The 18,130-nt window shown below is 42.4% G+C and overlaps 1 protein-coding gene across 1 annotated transcript in view; it reads right to left on the reverse strand.

Moving 5' to 3' along the window:
- odad2 (outer dynein arm docking complex subunit 2) overlaps positions 1–18,130 on the reverse strand; it is a gene marked incomplete at both ends in the record, with an annotated part of 47,335 nt that overhangs the window by 14,700 nt on the left and 14,505 nt on the right. The window contains 9 exons of the mRNA XM_080544455.1: positions 220–462; positions 5,051–5,205; positions 5,345–5,455; positions 5,919–6,152; positions 8,646–8,855; positions 9,282–9,428; positions 15,519–15,672; positions 16,645–16,782; positions 17,380–17,600. Of these exons, the coding sequence (XP_080400581.1) occupies positions 220–462; positions 5,051–5,205; positions 5,345–5,455; positions 5,919–6,152; positions 8,646–8,855; positions 9,282–9,428; positions 15,519–15,672; positions 16,645–16,782; positions 17,380–17,600 (1,613 nt within the window). The remainder of the gene's footprint in view (positions 1–219; positions 463–5,050; positions 5,206–5,344; positions 5,456–5,918; positions 6,153–8,645; positions 8,856–9,281; positions 9,429–15,518; positions 15,673–16,644; positions 16,783–17,379; positions 17,601–18,130) is intronic.

The following is an 18,130-nucleotide window of genomic DNA, read 5'->3' on the forward strand; positions in this document are numbered from 1 at the left end:
TTTTAACACTGCCATTCATCTGCGGATGAAATACAGGCCCGACCAGGGGAAATTGCAGGTTAAGAGAACAGGACAGTTGAAGTGCTGTTTAGGACAATTATCGCATCATGTCATCATCGTATCTCTCGTCAATGTGTCATGGCACTGAATAACGGATTATTACATTGGAATGAGATGGGTCATAAGCAAGACTTGACCAATCAGAAGGTGACAGCTTACGCCATGTTCTCTGGCTCTGTGGCACACGCTCCCACCGCCTTGGTGACGTTGACCAGTAGGGCCTGGTTGGTTCCTGTCAGCAGGTTGACCAGGGGCGGGATGCCTCCACACTTCCGGATGGTGGCCCTGTTTTCTGGTTTCTGGGCACCCTCTCCCAGGGCGCCCACCACATTGACCAGCACTTCCTCGGGCTGGTCGGTCAGCAGTCCGACCAGCATTTCCAGGGCCTTGTGCTGCTGGAATCTGGAGAAAGATGGCACAGGGTCATCTTTATACAGTAGCTGCCATAAGACATACATCATAAACGGGACAGGTATCAGCATTAAAACATTGAACATTTTGCATAATTGGAAATTATGCTCAATGCAGATGTTGGCCTGGTGGCCTGGTGGTTGGCCGGTTGGCCTGGTGGCAGATAATACAGGGGCTGGATATATGTGGCTTTGACTGGGGTACAAATCACTTGACCCAGTAGCATAGGCAGTTTTCCCACGGCTGCACAAAGCTCCCCACGCATGTTCTTTGCATGACCGAGGTTCGCTTGTGGTTTGGAAAAGTTCACTCCCTGCTTCACAGTGATTTCACTTTGTTTGCCAGAACTATAGAGTGGTAAACTACAGTAAACATTTAAGAGGGATATAACGTGGTTGCAGAAAGCCTCAACAAACCTCTGATGTACGGTTAAGTTCTACGACTGTTTTTATTCACAGTTACGGTTGCTGGCAACAGAGTCCGAAGGCTATTGTAGAAAGTGTCCAAGGTCATTTGGTTTTGGTCACCATCCCCTGTATTTGCCAACACAATAATGTTTGAGGTCAAGATTATGTGGTTCAGTTCCAGTGACTGACTATCCCTCCTCTTTACCTCTGTTGCAACCATAATTACGTATCACAATAATACCTCTCCTTACCTCATATTCTGTCTATAGTACCCTGCTCACCCAAAGATATTCACATTTCTTTCATTTTAACTGATTTCCACAGAAACATATTCTTGCAAGTAAAACAGTAATGAACAAAGTGACTGCCAATGTTCACTTTACCGAATCAACAACAATGTTTTTCCTATGCCACCACCGAAGTGTTATCTGCAGGGAGCTACAGTAAAACGACCTCGTAATTGCACACATAACGTTGTGAAAAAACGATAAATGGACAGCAAGTCATGTCTATTTTTGTAAAGCCAATCCCAGCAGAATGCGTAATTACGATGGCAAAAGAAACATAACACAAAGCTGCCTAAACCGGCCTGTACTACAAACAGTGGGCTGCATACAAGTGGAAGCTTTATTAAAGCTTGTTAAAAGACACAAGAACCACAGAGAGGCTTCTGTGCAGCAGTTTTATGATTGATTGTGTTGTTCCATCTTTTCGAAGACACAAGTTATAGTAACATAGTAATTCGACTGGTGTTAAGACCATTAGTGCTGCCTTTATGTACCGGCCAGACATCAACAAGGACTGTATGAAAGGCTAATCTCAGGGTCGACGGGAAGAGACCCACCAAGAAGCTCAATAAGCACCATAAAGAGAGTTTCAGATGGATACATCACAGAATATGAAATCAGCTAAAATGAAAGAAATGTGAATAGCTTTGGGTGAGCAGGGTACTATAGACAGAATATGAGGTAAGAAGAGGTATCATTATGATACGTAATTATGGTTGGAACAGAGGTAAGCAGGAGGGATAGTCAGTCACTGGAACTGAACCACATAATCTTGACCTCAAACATTATTGTGTTGGCAAATACAGTCCGAGACTTGGCAATGGTGACTTTCCATTGCAAAGTTATTCCCTCACTCTTTTGTTACAGAGCTAGGGTTTTAACACAGCATTTGTGTGTGTCCATAACACCTTAGTATATACGGTTCAAGGGGCCACATATCAATGCACCCATAAATCTGCTTTTAAATCTGCATGAAACAAACGTTCCAAACTTTCCTAATATGAAATGGAGGACTGGACTAACACAAAGGATTTCCTACATAAAGGCTTACAGCCTCTCCACCGTATCGCAGTTTCCTATGAACATTGTGTGCTCTGGACATTTAAAACGATGTGCGCTTTAAATAAACACTCTTAAGTACTCTCTTAAGTTATGAATGTCATTATATTTCGGGCCCATCAATCATCTCTCATTTTGATGCATCATTAATCAGGCAAATAGCTAACACATGCTCCTTCTGGGCTTTAGCAGAGGTCTCTCTGGCCTCATCTCAGGGTCCATACAGTACAGGGCCATGTTAAAGATCACTCACACAAAGACATGCTGTCTACAATTGGCCACAAGGGCTGTTTGAGTTGTTCATGTACTTTGTGTTGAAACAGAAACATACACACACAAAAAACTCCCTCTCATTACTTGCTGCTGTAAAATATATTCCGAAACGATTTTCGTCTCAAAACAGCACTCTGCCTATGATTGATTTTGAAACGAACGCACGCCCTCCGAACAACTCGCCATGAAACTCTCTATTACCCGTTAGCAGCAGCTCTCTTTTTTGACAGTAATGGCTCGGTCATTTCATTCCAAGCCTTCAGTCTGACCTTGACATTTTTATATGTTATTCAAATAACCCTGGGAGGGTTAAATCTAAGTGTGCATTAAAACACTCGCTCTGCATCACGCTGGTTTCCTCCTGGAGTGACGGCCAAATTTCACCTTCGTTCACACCCAAGCTGCCCCGCGCGATCCAAAAAACAAAAACACAACGCGCACAGGAAAGGAACCGTTAAACGGGAACATTGTGAGGGGTGTCTGGCCCTTTGCTTCTCTCACTGGGTCTCTTTGTTATTCATCACATCCCTCTCTAATGAGTCTGGGAGCATGCTTTGGAGTGTTTGGATGTTCGCAAATTAAGTGTCACCAATTGTGGTTTACATGCGATTATTGGTATCATTATTACCTTTTGCTATTATTATTGCCTTTTGCTTAGCAACAGTGTTATGAGTAATTACTGGGAGGCACAGAGCCCGTAATGGGAGCAAGTGTACTGAGGTGCTACATTACTCATTGCCAATGCAGTTAACTTGTTTTATCGCCTTGCCAGGCTGCACTCTGAAGGGTTCCCAATCTATGCAATTTTTGTTGTTTTTTGGGGCATTTTTTTTGGGTTCAGTACTGGACTGAATGTGAAGGTTTGTTGGGAAGCCAGGCACTGAGGAGCATTCTGAAAGGTTCACTTTATACTCTGCAAACCTTAATGCTTCAGTCTTTATAATATTGGCATGGTAGTGTTTAGTCCTAATTAGTATTAACAAGATATAGGCTGTTGTTTATGACAGCATTGGTTATGTATTACTAGTCTCACTAAATCAAACGAGTCCCTTGTGAACATGGCAAAAGTGACACCTGTTCTGACTCTGAGATGTTACTGGCATACTTCTGTAATGGGATCTTTGCTTAATTGAATATGGCAACAGGCATTGCTTCCAGTTGGGAAGACTTAACTTAGACTCTAAATGTAGGATATCATTCTGTCAGTTGTGAAATATGAGGTGGAGAGAGACCGTTGTGAGTGCTACTGGGCCTTTTCTATTATTGTTAGAATTCCTCTGCAATTTGAATTCTACAGGGGTTTTTAATTCAGACATTTCCACATATCTTACTTCATCATAAAGCCATAAAACTCAAAGAAACACTCTTAATCATAAAAATGTATAACAGACACGCTCTTATCAGTTTGTTGGCTACATTCGAGAAAATAAGTCTTGAATTTATTAAGAGATTATTGTATTAAATTGTTGAAAATGGATTGGATTCTACTGTATGTCCTCTGACTCACACTGAATAAAAAAATAAATACAGCTAAATAATTTGTTCAAGGGAGTACCTTTGTGACAGTCAAGGGCTGCCAGGGCACGAGTCCTGGGTGTTCTTTATTTTTCAAGGGAAAATTACTGACTTAAACAGTCATCCGACACAAAACTAAGCCAGGAAAGATTCCAGAAATGTCACTGCTGAAGGAACTAAATGACACTTAAATAAATGTCGGCTTGCCGTACATGACAAAATGATTTAAGAGTCTGTCAGCTTACATTTCTGACATTATGGAATAGCCATTTCGAGGTGGATTCTTCTGGTCTGCTTTCCCGTGTCCAATACTAATGGGGGAACTGCTTTGACTAACATATCGTTGGTGTCTATAAAATCAACACTTTAACTTCATCTTCTGTTAACAGTGGAACAAAAGCGCAGTCCTCCTGCAAACAGTCACATAAAAGATCAGAGCTAATAGAATCCGTACAAAAACTTTGTACATTTTGGCCAAATAATCACTTGGCCAACCAGACACAACGTAAAGGACCAGATATGACAACAGCTCCGAGTGGAAAAAGTGAGACGCTTGTGTGAACAAATGAGAGGTCCCATAAAAAACGGCACATGTGATGATTGCTCGACCCTCCCCTCATCCCCTCTGGTCAGTTCAGCGCCTAGCTGCTGTCAAGGCTTTTCATTATACCGTGTGCCTATTTGCTATTACGAGGCTATATATGTATGTAGCTCTCCAAAATCACATAGGACACTAACCACACTAGTTAGCACACACTAGTTTAACCAACATTCTCCAAGCAATGATGGGTACCTGTGGGTTAAAAATGATAACTCTCTCTCCCCCAAAAAACTGAAGCTCATTAGATAACAAAGCGATTTGTCAAAGTCAGACCCAATTCTTTGACAGTAATTACATGACATAAGACATGAAACATAGGGCTGCTCCATCCGCCTCCTACAGTAAATAAGGAATCGTGACCCCCAAATACACATCCTCTGGTGCTGGTTAGCCTCTGAGTGGGGCACGCTAATGAGGGGTAATAATGTGAGGCGTACTCAGCCACGTTCTCCACGCTGATGGAGCACTTCCAGATGGCCCCCGTGGTGGCGGCCAGGAGCTGCTTGTTGTCTGCCTTACTCAGGAGAAGCACCAGGGGCTGCAGGCCCTCGTACTGCCTGACTAGGTCCCGCGTCCTCTTGTCCTCTGCACACTGGAGGCACAGAAAACGTACAAGAGTTACGGTACAGTTCAGTGTGGGTGCTACTAGGACATGTCAACTATGATAAGAAGAATATCAATGAAAATGTGGTGATGTCATTGGAAACAAGAAATATGATGGTCGAGGTTACCTTGAAGATGGCACTTGCACAATGCATCTGGAGCTCATGGTTGTCACAGTTGAGGTTTTTGACCAAGTCCTCGATCATGCCCTCAGTCTGAATAGCAATCCTGTAGCTCCTCTGTAAATGGGGAATGCAGCTTGACAGAATCAGTCAGTGTGATGGGTTCCAACATGCAAGCACACAAACATTATTATTAATATATACATACCAATATTATTCATATTTTGGGGCATTTTTTTACGGACCAAAAAAGTTTGAAGGAGTCAAACTTTCCGCAATCTTTTCGGCCATTTAGCCGATAAGAAACAGGCTTTTGTATTGAGATGCTTTGTTCAGGCCAACTACAACATGACTTCTAACATGAAAATAAGAAAACACTGAATATCTTTTTTTAATAAAAGGATAGTAATACCCCTGAGCTGCCAAATGACCTACTTATTAAACACTTACAAGGCACACATTAGTGCCTTAAAAGTGTTCCCCATAAAGTGTTACCGTCATTTCATACATGTATATATGTTTTTTTCTGATAGTTTGGTGTGGCTAAGAGTTAGCCGTAGCCTGGACCGGAGCCCCTCACCTCAGAGGCACACTCCTGTAAGGTGCCCACCACGGGGATCAGCATGTTCTCGTGAGGGGACTTCAGGAGGCGGGCCAGCAGAGGGATGCCTCCGGCCTTGCGGATGGCCTCCTTGTTCCTGGTGCTCTTGCTGCAGCTCCACAGGGCCAGAGCCCCGCAGCGAGCCACCTCCACATCCTTCTCCTGCTCCTCCGTCAGAGTGGCAGAGTCAGGCACACAGTCCAGCAACTCCACCTGCGCACGCACGGACGCACGCACACACACGGACACGCACGCACGCGCACACACACACACACACGCACACGCGCACACACACACACACACACACACACACACACACACACACACACACACACACATTAAACTCAGTGTTTAGATTGATATCACACACTGAAGGTAATCTAGATTTGTTTAGAACATTTGAGAAACTCATAGGATGTGCTGTAATGGTTTCTATTGACTTGGTCGATGAGAATAGCAAAAAAGCGATTACTAAATTATATTGTTTTGACAGAATAAAAAAAACAGATATGCAGACTGTGGAAAAACAGCAGGCATGTTGATGGATGTTGATGGAAATCCCAGAGAGACCCTTTGTGACCATTAGTTCCCCCTCCTTCACTAACTTCTCCTCAATAACAGTTTTTTACATGTTACCGAACAAAATGTTGACGCTTTTTATATTATTATTATTATTATTGTATTATTGTTATTATTATTATTCTATAGCGTGATATAGCCTGTCTGCTCCTCTTTGTGTGTGTGTGTGTGTGTGTGTGTGTGTGTGTGTGTGTGTGTGTGTGTGTGTGCGTGTGCATAAAGGTGCATAGCCCATTGTGTGCAGGTAGGAGGTTAGGACCAGGTAGGAGGTTAGGACCAGGAGGTTAGGACCAGGAGGTTAGGACCAGGAGGTTAGGACCAGGAGGTTAGGACCAGGAGGTTAGGACCAGGTAGGAGGTTAGGACCAGGAGGTTAGGACCAGGAGGTTAGGACCAGGTAGGAGGTTAGGACCAGGTAGGAGGTTAGGACCAGGAGGTTAGGACCAGGAGGTTAGGACCAGGCAGGAGGTTAGGACCAGGTAGGAGGTTAGGACCAGGAGGTTAGGACCAGGAGGTTAGGACCAGGTGGTTAGGACCAGGAGGTTAGGACCAGGTAGGCAGGTGCCAATCAGGGCAAATAGTCGGGTACGAGCCTCAGGCTCATTCAATGCCTAGCTCCGTTTGTAACTTGTTTCACACAATACCAAACAAATAGTATTTCTAACAAACACGGTACAGTACGCTTTCAAATCTCATAATGATTGCAGTTGTCAACAAAATGCTTACTTGTAATATTTCACAACTTGTTTAGTTCTTGGCTAACGTGGGACCCTGTATTTGGTTGTTGCAGCGCCATAATGAGTTGCAGCCAAGGTAGTAGGCAGCTTAACTCCATGTGTGCATGTTGTTGTTGCAGAGTATTTTGAGAGTTTTCAACTTGAACATGAGAACCAGGAAAGCAAAAGCGCTCTCTCCCACCTGCGGAACGCATATTTAAACTGTTCTCAGCCAGGAAAATGAAAACGATTTAGTTATTTTGGGAATAATAGGCAGAAGGCAAACAATTTCAATGTGCAATAGCATATGAATGGAAAACTAGCTGGTAGAACTGCAGGATAAGAGTGTGAATATGCGAGCCAGACATGGCTTTCAATCTTTTTTTTCAGCCATTCAATCTACAAATAAAATGTATTAAATCTAGGTGTTTCTTTTACAGTATATACTGTATGTAATACATTGATAAAATCAACTACATCTGTGAATAATGTTGTATTCAAATGTTAGCCCTTCAAAATACACACTGTGGTGTCGTAATCATTCTTAAATCCTGACTAAATACAACCAATACATTCATTTTCCATGGTATTATCTAATTGAATGATTACACTGTTACACACTAACGTCCCAAAGAAATGACAGTGAAATATGTTCTCTGGCAGCATTGGTTAGTGCGGAAGGCCTGGTGCTCCTAGTGTTAATCTATAGTTCTTGGCCATTGACACAGAGCAGGCAAAGCTATTACATATGCAGTTCAAAGGTGGTCTGTAGTTTAGCGTGAAATTAATCTGCCTTTGCAGTGAGTGCAATGAGCACATCCGATTTAGACTTTCAGGAAAATATACAACACACAGGCTTTAATCACAGGTCGCTCTGTCAATAAACACAAACTCAGGTCCGGGGATAGTCAGAGACATTCTATCTGTTTTTTCGTGGACTGACTTTGATGTTTGTGATGTGAGACGTGGGACTGGTTGAACGGGATTGGGGGGACTATCTGGCAACCCGGTGTGTGGAAACAGAAGGTAGGTGGGCCAATGCTGTACTGTGCATTGCTGTGCTGGGGCTGGGCTGTACTGTGCATTGCTGTGCTGTGCTGGGGCTGGGCTGTACTGTGCATTGCTGTGCTGTGCTGGGGCTGGGCTGTACTGTGCATTGCTGTGCTGGGGCTGGGCTGTACTGTGCATTGCTGTGCTGTGCTGGGGCTGGGCTGTACTGTGCATTGCTGTGCTGTGCTGGGGCTGGGCTGTACTGTGCATTGCTGTGCTGGGGCTGGGCTGTACTGTGCATTGCTGTGCTGGGGCTGGGCTGTACTGTGCATTGCTGTGCTGGGGCTGGGCCTAACCCTAACCCTGGGCGCAGAGCTGTGTAGTTGTGTGGTTTTGCCGTTCTATCTTCCCTCCAGACTCACCAGTCTCTCTAAACCCCAGTGCTGTCTGACGGTCCTCCTGGCTCTCCTGAACTTAGCCACGTTGGCGATGGTCTCTGCAGCCAGGCACTTGAGGTCCTTGTCTGGGGAGTCTAAGATCCTCACCATGGTCTGCAGGCCTCCCAGGTCAGCGATGGCCCGGCGAATCTGAGACTTACGGCTGATCTCCTTCAGGATCTTCAGAGAACCGATCTAATCACACGAGAGAGATGAGACGACAAGTATTCTTCAATCTCCTAACGCAAAGAAATAAAGCTCATTCCAAGAAATAAACTGTCAAAACTAACGGCAACATGAGGTAAACATCTGTTTAGAGAAGCACAAACAAAGATCACAGATAAGTCAAACGTGGTCCTAAAAATAGACAGTTCCAAAAAATGTTTCAATAAAGGCAATATAAAAAAAGTGGGCCACACAACTCATTAGGTTCTATTGGAGAATAATTGCTACCCTGTGTCTTTAAAGGCAGGCATTCTCTGGGCCTCCCTGTGTCTTTAAAGGCAGGCATTCTCCGGGCCTCCAAGTGAGGTTCAGTGTTTTCTGAAACAGAGGCTGGCACACAGGGGCGGCTCTGTTCGCCCCTACGGGCATCCAGGTCCACTTGGCACGGCTACTCACTTTGCATCTCATTTCTTCTGTATCCAGCAAGTTAATGAGGACTTCAAGGCCACCTACATCCCGGATGGCCAGTTGGCACGTCTCCTGCGCTAAATTAAAGTCCCTCATGGAGCACAGAGCAATCACAGTGGCCGTCTGGTTGCTTCCCTGAAATAATAATGCCAGAGCACACATGAATGAAACAGCAGAGAGAAAAGAGTTAAAGAGACATTTAGGAAAAGTGAGGACACAGGCCTCCTTCCTTCCCACCTGTTCTCCCTCTACTGTATCTTGCACTCTCCTTTCCCTTCAACCATTCCTGCTGGGCTTATTTTGGTTTACCACAGCTTGGTAAGTGTTTAGCTTTGTGCAGGTAAACAGTGGTTGAAAGAAACTACCGGTATTTGATACAGAACTGCACTCTGAGCTGAGGCCAGAAACCAGAGACAATGAACGAAGCTAGAGATGAAAGGAACACTAGCATCACATCTTTAAGGTAATAATGAGTTAGGATTTCAAAAAGACTCACAGTTGCTATATAAACAAATAATATGTTAGACATATTTCCCCCCCCAATTAGCAAGTTAGTAACTACTACTGTGTAAACAAAGGTGGTTTTGGGTAAAAGCTGTTATTTTATTTCAGTACTTCAATATATGGGACAGGAAATTGGGCAGATTTGGTTTTATTGCCTTTTAAATGCAATGTGTACATACAAAACAATATCAAGATTTAAAACAGGTGGCATGTGGTCCAGCTCTGATGTGTCCTACTGGCATTGAGCTTCCTCCGCTCTTGTGTGCTAACTTCTGTGTTTGTGTGTAGTCTTGCCCTCTACGGTTTCATCTACCATATGGACACCCTTGAGCAAATACAGTAAAGTAACACATGAGAGTGGGGTTCTAGAACCGTTAAGAGGCAACAATTGCAATGTTTGTCCCGAGATAGTCGGAGTCTGTTTTAAGGTTTTTGTTGCAGAAAATCTTTTGTTGATGTGAAGTAGTTTAGCTAGATCATGACGGAAAAAACTCCAAATGGAAACAGAAGTTCATGGCGGTAGAACAGTAAGCTGGTGTAATACTAGACTTGTAGCATGACTTTGAAATGTGGCACAGGATACTAAAGTCAAAATCTCCTGGCAAGTGAACAATCAAATTTATATCTATTTTTTCATTTCTCATTTAAATTAATCACAGATAGACTTTTCCGTAGGTTCGGTGAATTCAAGGGCAATTCAATCCTGCAGTTGCTTTTATTAGTTACACACTCCATAAACAAACTCCGACTCAGGACCATCCTAAACAGATTACTCCACCCACACAGCTACTTACTCACAACTTATGTAGTCAACTATTGTAAAAGAAAATGATAGGGGATATCCAGACAATGATTCATTGTTTTGAATGTAGTACTCACTGTATACAGCTTGTCTGTACATCAGAGTGTACCATGGTCTGGAGTGTTTGATCAAATCACCCTTAAAAAATAGTAGTCTGACACACTGGGATAACAGGCACATATGTTCCCCATATTATGACGCTGGCCTAAATGTGAACCATTTGTCCATTAACAGCAGTGAATCTACTGCTTCTTTTGTCTCCGCCATTCTCACTCTTCAAAGGGACTCAATGGGTTAGGATCGTACCTTGTAAAAACAAAAAAAAAGCTATGTTTAGAACTGATACCAGAGAGTTTAAAGAAAAAAAAAGGTCATATGCTTCCATTTTTGTTAGCTTTGGTCTGGAGGTATTGTAGACATTCTTTAAAACATTGACAACATCTGACCGTTTTTTTTTTTTTTTACGATGGAAGTCATAAGTCTTTGACTCCTCTAGCATGATAGGAGCAGATTCTGGAAGGAGAGACGCAACTCAAACCACAGTTTGAATCTACACACTACCGTTTCTGAGAGACACACTGTAAACGAGACTAATAACTTGTGTTAAGCTACCTAACTTTTTTCTACAGTATATAGTATATTCTACAGTATTTCTACAATATATATATATATATATGTGACTTCAGGGCATCTTAATTAGCCACAGACAATAAAAACATGGTTTAGATTGACACCTGACACGTCGGGGGATAAGGGGAGCCTGGGGAGGTGCTGTGTTTTGTTTAGGTAGTTAGACTCAGGTGTCTATGTCTTTCTTAGGACTTGTTCTGCCTTTACACAGCTGAGGAACCAATCACGACATTTGCTACCCGTACTAGGTTTGGCAATAACAATAGCAATGACTTAATGTCCTCGTAAATTACATCCTGAGGGAAAATATCACACATTACAAAAGTAGGAAGGAATGGAAGGGATGCATTAATCCTCCCATAACCTGGTAAATGTAACCTAGTCAATGACAGTACCAATGTTTCAGACAACAAACATTCTTACAGTAATGTCCATTAATCTTGTAGGCACATAGCCTACATTATACAAACAAAGCAATACATACAATAGGCAATATCAGCCACCTAAATATGTTTTATGCACTTTTGTCTCCTCTGTAATAATTATTCAGAACATACCCAAAGAAAGTAGGAACTCAGCCCTCACTTGTAATGCAGCTCGTCCTCCTGAAGGGAATCAGGGTTCCTTCTATTCCACAGGTCCAGGCTGCCCCCCTAGTGCCACCGCTTGGACCAGAACTCAATGTGCCAACCATGCCAGAGATACACCACGCTGACCCCAGATGCTGTTCAATATAGCAGCCATCATGTGTGTGTGTGTGTGTGTGTGTGTGTGTGTGTGTGTGTGTGTGCGTGTGTGTGTGTGTGTGTGTGTGTGTGTGTGTGCGCGTGCGTGTGTGTGTGTGTGAGCGCGTGTGTGTGTGTGTGTGCGTGTGTGTGTGTGTGCGTGTGTGTGTGTGCGTGCGTATGTGTGTGTGTGTGTGTGTGTGTGTGTGTGCGTGCGTATGTGTGTGTGTGTGCGTGTGTGTGTGTGTGTGTGCAGAGCTGGATTCATGACAGGTGGAGAGGAGCCACTGCCTGTGTCTCTCAACCTCGGTGTAAGAAAGAAGCGACCAGCTTGGCAGAGGTAGCGTCCTGGAGGATGCATGTGGTTTTTACTTTTCTGCAGTTTAGAGAAGACTTGCGGCGTTGGGCACTGATCACAAAGTGCAGCCGATGCCAAGTCCATTATGGGTAACGAATGGGGAAAGAATGATTGGTGGTTCTCTCTTACTTCATATTTGACATAGGATCTTCTGTAAATTATAAAATAAAATTTGAGCATATGATTGGCCCTGCTGTCCTGTAGCTAGTAAAATAATATACGTTTTGTGGTGTTTTGTCTGTAAAAGATGTTAAATTTAAAAGCATGGGAATTTGTGACGTTCTCCAAAACATTCTCTCTACATAAATTACGGTATTCAAAGCGGAATTAACTTTTTGCAGCAGAAATAGTCTGATTACTTTTTACTGTATGGGTTTCCAAAATCCTGGTTACATTTAAAAATATCTATATATTATCATAATATTTAGTTTTTGATTCTTCAAATAGTATGTTTTTTCAGGTAAGCCTATCAGATAAAGTCTTTCAACTTGAATACTGCATTCTCTACCCTATGAAACATCTAACTAATTGGAAATCAACTTTCTACTGAATTTCTCTACCAGAGAACCTTTGGTACAGCAATTAGGAAGACTGTTCTCCTGAGCCATTTGGCCTGTAGTTCTATAACTCATCAGCAGAGGGTGCACAACCTCAACAAGGGTTAAATGAAGTGTCATCATGGATTGTGGACTCAGCTCACTAACCAAGTGTTCATTAACTGTCACCTTGCTCTGTATCCTAAAGTGCTGCCACCTTGCTCTACATGTACCAGTGATCATGTCTTATTGAATACAACCAAATAACAAGATAAATAAAGACTTGCACCTTATACCACCCCCCATTATATTAATGGTGAATGATGACATGTTTACCTTACGTGAATAGCATTGTCTCAATACCATAAGGAAATATCCTACCCATTACACATACTTGTTATCTACACTGAGACAAAACAGTCCAAGAAATGTTTTATATGATACAATAAAAAGGCCACCTGTGTAATAAGCAAGAACACATTCTAGGTGTCAATTCAGTAAACACTTACATACTGTAATAGTAGGCCTTATAAAAATGCAAATCATGTTGGCAGGAGTATCCCTTTTTTTTCAACATAAAAGATCTTTAAGCAACTGACAATTAACTTACTCAGGCAATTTATCAACCACAGGAGAGCACGAAGTGTGGTAATTGGTAGCAGCTTTGGTAAAAGAGTATTGTATGCAACACTGTTTGTTGCCAAATATATGTAATTCAAGCTAATGAGGCAGTTTGGTTTCAGCTTGTAAAACAAATACCCTGTGGTTAATGGCAGTTATGTGTTATGTGTGTATATATATACTGTATATATATATATAACTATACTGTTTATCCGTCAATCTGCAGTTAGTGAATACAGTGTAATCACTCTGCTTGTTGAATCTCACATACCTTGTCTCTAAATTGACAGAACTGATAATGAAAAAAGGTTCAGTCTGTTCAGATGGTAGGATACAGTACTCATTTACAGGCATATGAACCTATAGCCTGCAGCATGCAAATATATTAGCACTTTTAGGCAAATATCCTGAAATAAGTAATAATTAAAACACAAAACAGATCATTCATGTGTTGCTTTATGAAAGTCCTAATCTTCCCGAAATACAAATGTCTGTCTATACGCCAGGAAATAAAAAAAAGGGTTTTTACTCCTAAAATAAAACTGATATTTAACTTGGCTCTGGGTTAGTTTTAGCTTCTGATGGTAATGATATTATAAAAGGACTAGTGGACAAACCCAATAAATAACTCCAGGTTGTGGTTTCCAGACAGATAGAATGCAGGGAAGTGGAGGTTACAACTACATCTTGTCGAGGCAGGAGCACACACTGCTAACCCGCTGAAGAGTATCAAATATCCTATACAAAAGTAATGCAATTTGCAAAGTTCCCTTATCTAAAATTGCCCCTTTTATATAATTTATGTCATTTCATTCCTTTTTGGAAGGGAGTCACTGCTTTCCTAGGGGGAGTTTTCATTCATTATCTTTTGTTTTGTTAAGCTCAAAATAACTACTTTGAGCTGAACTTCGCATGAATGTTTTCTTTAAAAGATTTAGCACTGGTTGCCCTGTGAATGATCTTATTAGGTGCTCAATGGCAGTATGTAAAACAGGGGCCAAGTCAAATATCACAGCTTACAAAATCTTTCCTAATATCTAAGAATCCTATATCAGACAAAGATTAAACGACATATTATCTCTTTAATCGCTCCAAAATCTATTGAATTAGTTGTAGAATAAAAAGGCTCATTCTGTAAATTCACAATTGCCAAGTTTGTAATGGAGCTATCTTAGATCTTCATTATCATTAAGCCAGGGGCCAGATTTACGTTGAGTAACTCTCCAGAAGAGTCATGTGATTGCAGTTACATCATACCCCAGCGGCATGCATCTATGCAAAAGACCAAATAAACTGACTGGTAACCACAGAGTGAGGAGAAACGTTTCTCTAGAAATCAGAGCAGTGGAGGTCTTCCCAGTCTGTCTTGGTCACTGGCATTTTTGTCCTCTTTCCTTGCTCTATGTGTTTTGACACATTAATATTCACCATATGCACACTGTCAGAACATTCCGAGGCACGTTTCATTTATGCTCTGTGGTGTGGGCAAACAGCGCGTACAGCTGCTGCCTTGAGACAGCTCTCTCCTATGCCTTGGCTCACTGCTGCACCAAAACAGGCGTGTGTCAGAAACCAGGAATCCACGAGCCAGGCCAACCACTTCAATAAACATCTTACTACAAAGCAGAGCTTTAAACGGGAGCACCCTATATGTTATTTTATCTGACATTGGTTTGTTATCAATAGACCACTTGCTCTAATAAAAATAAATACAAAGCAGGCAGGTGGAATTATCATGTTCAATATATGATATGTGCTACTCTCTTATGGCATTAGACTCTTGTTTAATCACAATTTTGAATTCAGCTTACAGAGAGAGGTGGGTCTATTGTATTGAGTGTCTTTGATTGTTTTTTTTTTTTTTTAAACCTTTTGAATTTTTGGGATATTGACCCAGTACAGCATGAAATTCCCTCACGGATCACAGGAAAAGAACCTGGATTTTACTGTTTCCTGTAAGTTGTGGACTGCACTGAAGTGCATGTTTTCAACAGAAAACTATTTTCTTTTCGAATTCCAAAAAGCAGAGGCCGGGAGGCTTTACTGTACCTTGAGGTGCTTGACCAGTTTCTGGATCTGCCAATACTCGGAGGAGAGGTCTGTGTTGCTCTCGGGCCTGCGCTCCGGCTGCTCCTCATCCTCCTCACTCTCAGATGAACTCTCGCTGAAGTCATCGGGGCCAGGGCCTCCTCCTGGGGTCTTACTGGGCACAGAGGGAGATAACAATCAACATCGAGTCTGTGTGACCACTAGGCCTTCTGTTTACAGTACATATTCATATAAAGGGGTAGTTGTAAGTGCCAGTATATTTATTTTTCAGAAATATTTATTTTGCGCCCCCCCCCCCCCCCCCCGACTAAACGACTAAAATTACACTACAGTACACTGCTCATTACAAAATTGAAGTGTCAGGTTTGAACTTCCTCAAAATCTAAGCAGCAGGCATAAAGAGAGGAATAAAGTAATGGGGGGACTGGAGTCGTCATCATACACATAGCAGCAGCCTCTGCCATGGCCATACACGCAAACAGAAATGCAGATGGCTTTTTAAAGTCAGTTGGGCCACTCGAATAACTGTATCATGAAAACTGCGCACCACGGAGCAATGAAATTTGGTACACATTCAAATGGGGCCGCGGGGAGACAGTTCCCGTGTATACAGATAGCATTTCCAGGGGAGCCCATTATCAGAGGAAACCAGCCGCTATGACTGTTTCCCAGGCTGCGGACTTGTAGGCCATGATAAACACTTGAGTGAGGCCCTTATTAATTAATCAGTAACACACTGTCTTGCGGTGAGTGCAATCACTACTGGCTCCGGCAAGTAGGCTCTCAAAGGTCCCCTCCTGTATCTGTACCAAGTTTCACTGAGGCACAGCGAAAAAAGCTATCTCAGAACAGTGGCTAGAACCGACCCAGTAACTTTACTAGCAGCCTGTATACACTGGCAGTCACAATTATAGGGACAGCTGGAAATGTCACTGCCAAGCGCCAGAGGCAGGAAAGTGTACATCAGGCTGTACATTGGGCTTCTATAAAAGCTTATTATCAATTTCCAGTGACGATATCACCACGGGGTGACACGATCTCTCCTGTTACTTCAGTCATCTCCCTCTGTGATGTCAACTGTTTTTATATGGAGTCTATCATGAGGGCACTCTCAGGGGTGACTTACGTTTTCTGAGACGACTGCCGTCCAGGTAAGGAGGACGCAGAGAAGTTTTTCTTACTCTCCGGTCTCTGCGTCTTCTCCTGCACTTCGGCCGATTTCTTGTTCCCCGCACTCTTTTTGGATCTCTTGTCATCTGCTTCCCTATGACGAAATCGAAAAGAGTCATTATCTGTTTTTCTATTTTTAAATCTTTTTTTATTTTTATCGTAACATATCCAATGCATTAGGGGAAAGGAATCAATTGCCTTTTTTTCTCGCTATTTTTATTTTCTTGCAATTTACACACTTTTATCATGAGCCAGTTATACATCAAATGGAGACACTTATCACAAGGTGCAGCTGCAGAAGCTCAGGCCCTGCTAGATCTATTTATCAATCCAAAACACCATATGTGATAGATCATTTCAGACTTTTTCTGAAACCTCTCCAAAGTTTTCTTTCTGTAATTGAGCGGAGGGGTTCCACGCAGTGAATATATCCATTAACTTTGATCGCCATATAATCAGGAATATTTGTGCTTGCCCTCACATTTATAAGCCATATAACCATCTCTTTATAATGTGTGACTGCTGGCATGTGGAGAGGACACACAGAGCACATGCGGCCAGCGCTTGACTCCCAGCATCACCCGGTCTTAAAAGCTCATCTATTTTACCAGAGAGAGCCCGCCACGCACAGTACGTGGTAGCAAAGCGTAGCGATATTTCAAAGACATCTATGAGTGCAATTATCACATACTCATTGGGAGATGAGAGGCCGAGGTTCTTCCATTTCAAAGATGGTTCTAATTTCTTTTTGCCGCCTGGCTTGTTCTTCACAAGCTGTTGTCTCGCCTTCTCATGCACATTCTTCTCCTGATGCTCGTAAGACCTCTGGGGTTGGCCTTGTTCCTCTGTATCAACCGATTCCACATGTTGGATCTTTTGTGTTGATGGAGGTTCTTCTTGAACTGCAAAGTCCTGTTGAGGAAAAAAGGAGGAGGAGGGAAAGAAGTGAGGAAAAAGGACCTCTCTCAATTTGCACCGAAATGCTAGCAGTGAAATATACAATAAATTTGGGCCGTAAAATTATATGGACTCGGGTCGTTAAAAAGTTCTTCCTCTGAATGATTGTTCTTTTAACAAAGTCGTCGGCACTTTGCGATTCTTTTGAAGTTATAAGGCATATTTTCCATTCTACATCTGACATGTTGCCTCTTTATTCATTATGTGAGAGACAGATCACACATTCATGATTCATGTCTGAGGGGATGCCCGCCCCAACCATCTTAGCCCAAGAAGAACCATAGGCCTATAAAAACTAATCAGGGTTCTGAATTTGTATCAGTGACTGTTCATATAAAAAACGGTCTTTTTCAACATTCCCCAGGCAGAAAACAATTCAGCCTTTATTGAGCGACGGGAATAAAATAACACATTCCCAAAGCTTTACACAGAAGAGGTCCCCTCCATTAATTGGCTGAACAATATCAAAAGTTTATTGTTTCTTT

Source organism: Nansenia antarctica (assembly GCF_963989245.1).
Source record: "Nansenia antarctica genome assembly, chromosome: 13".
NCBI classification, from domain to species: Eukaryota; Metazoa; Chordata; class Actinopteri; order Argentiniformes; family Microstomatidae; genus Nansenia; species Nansenia antarctica.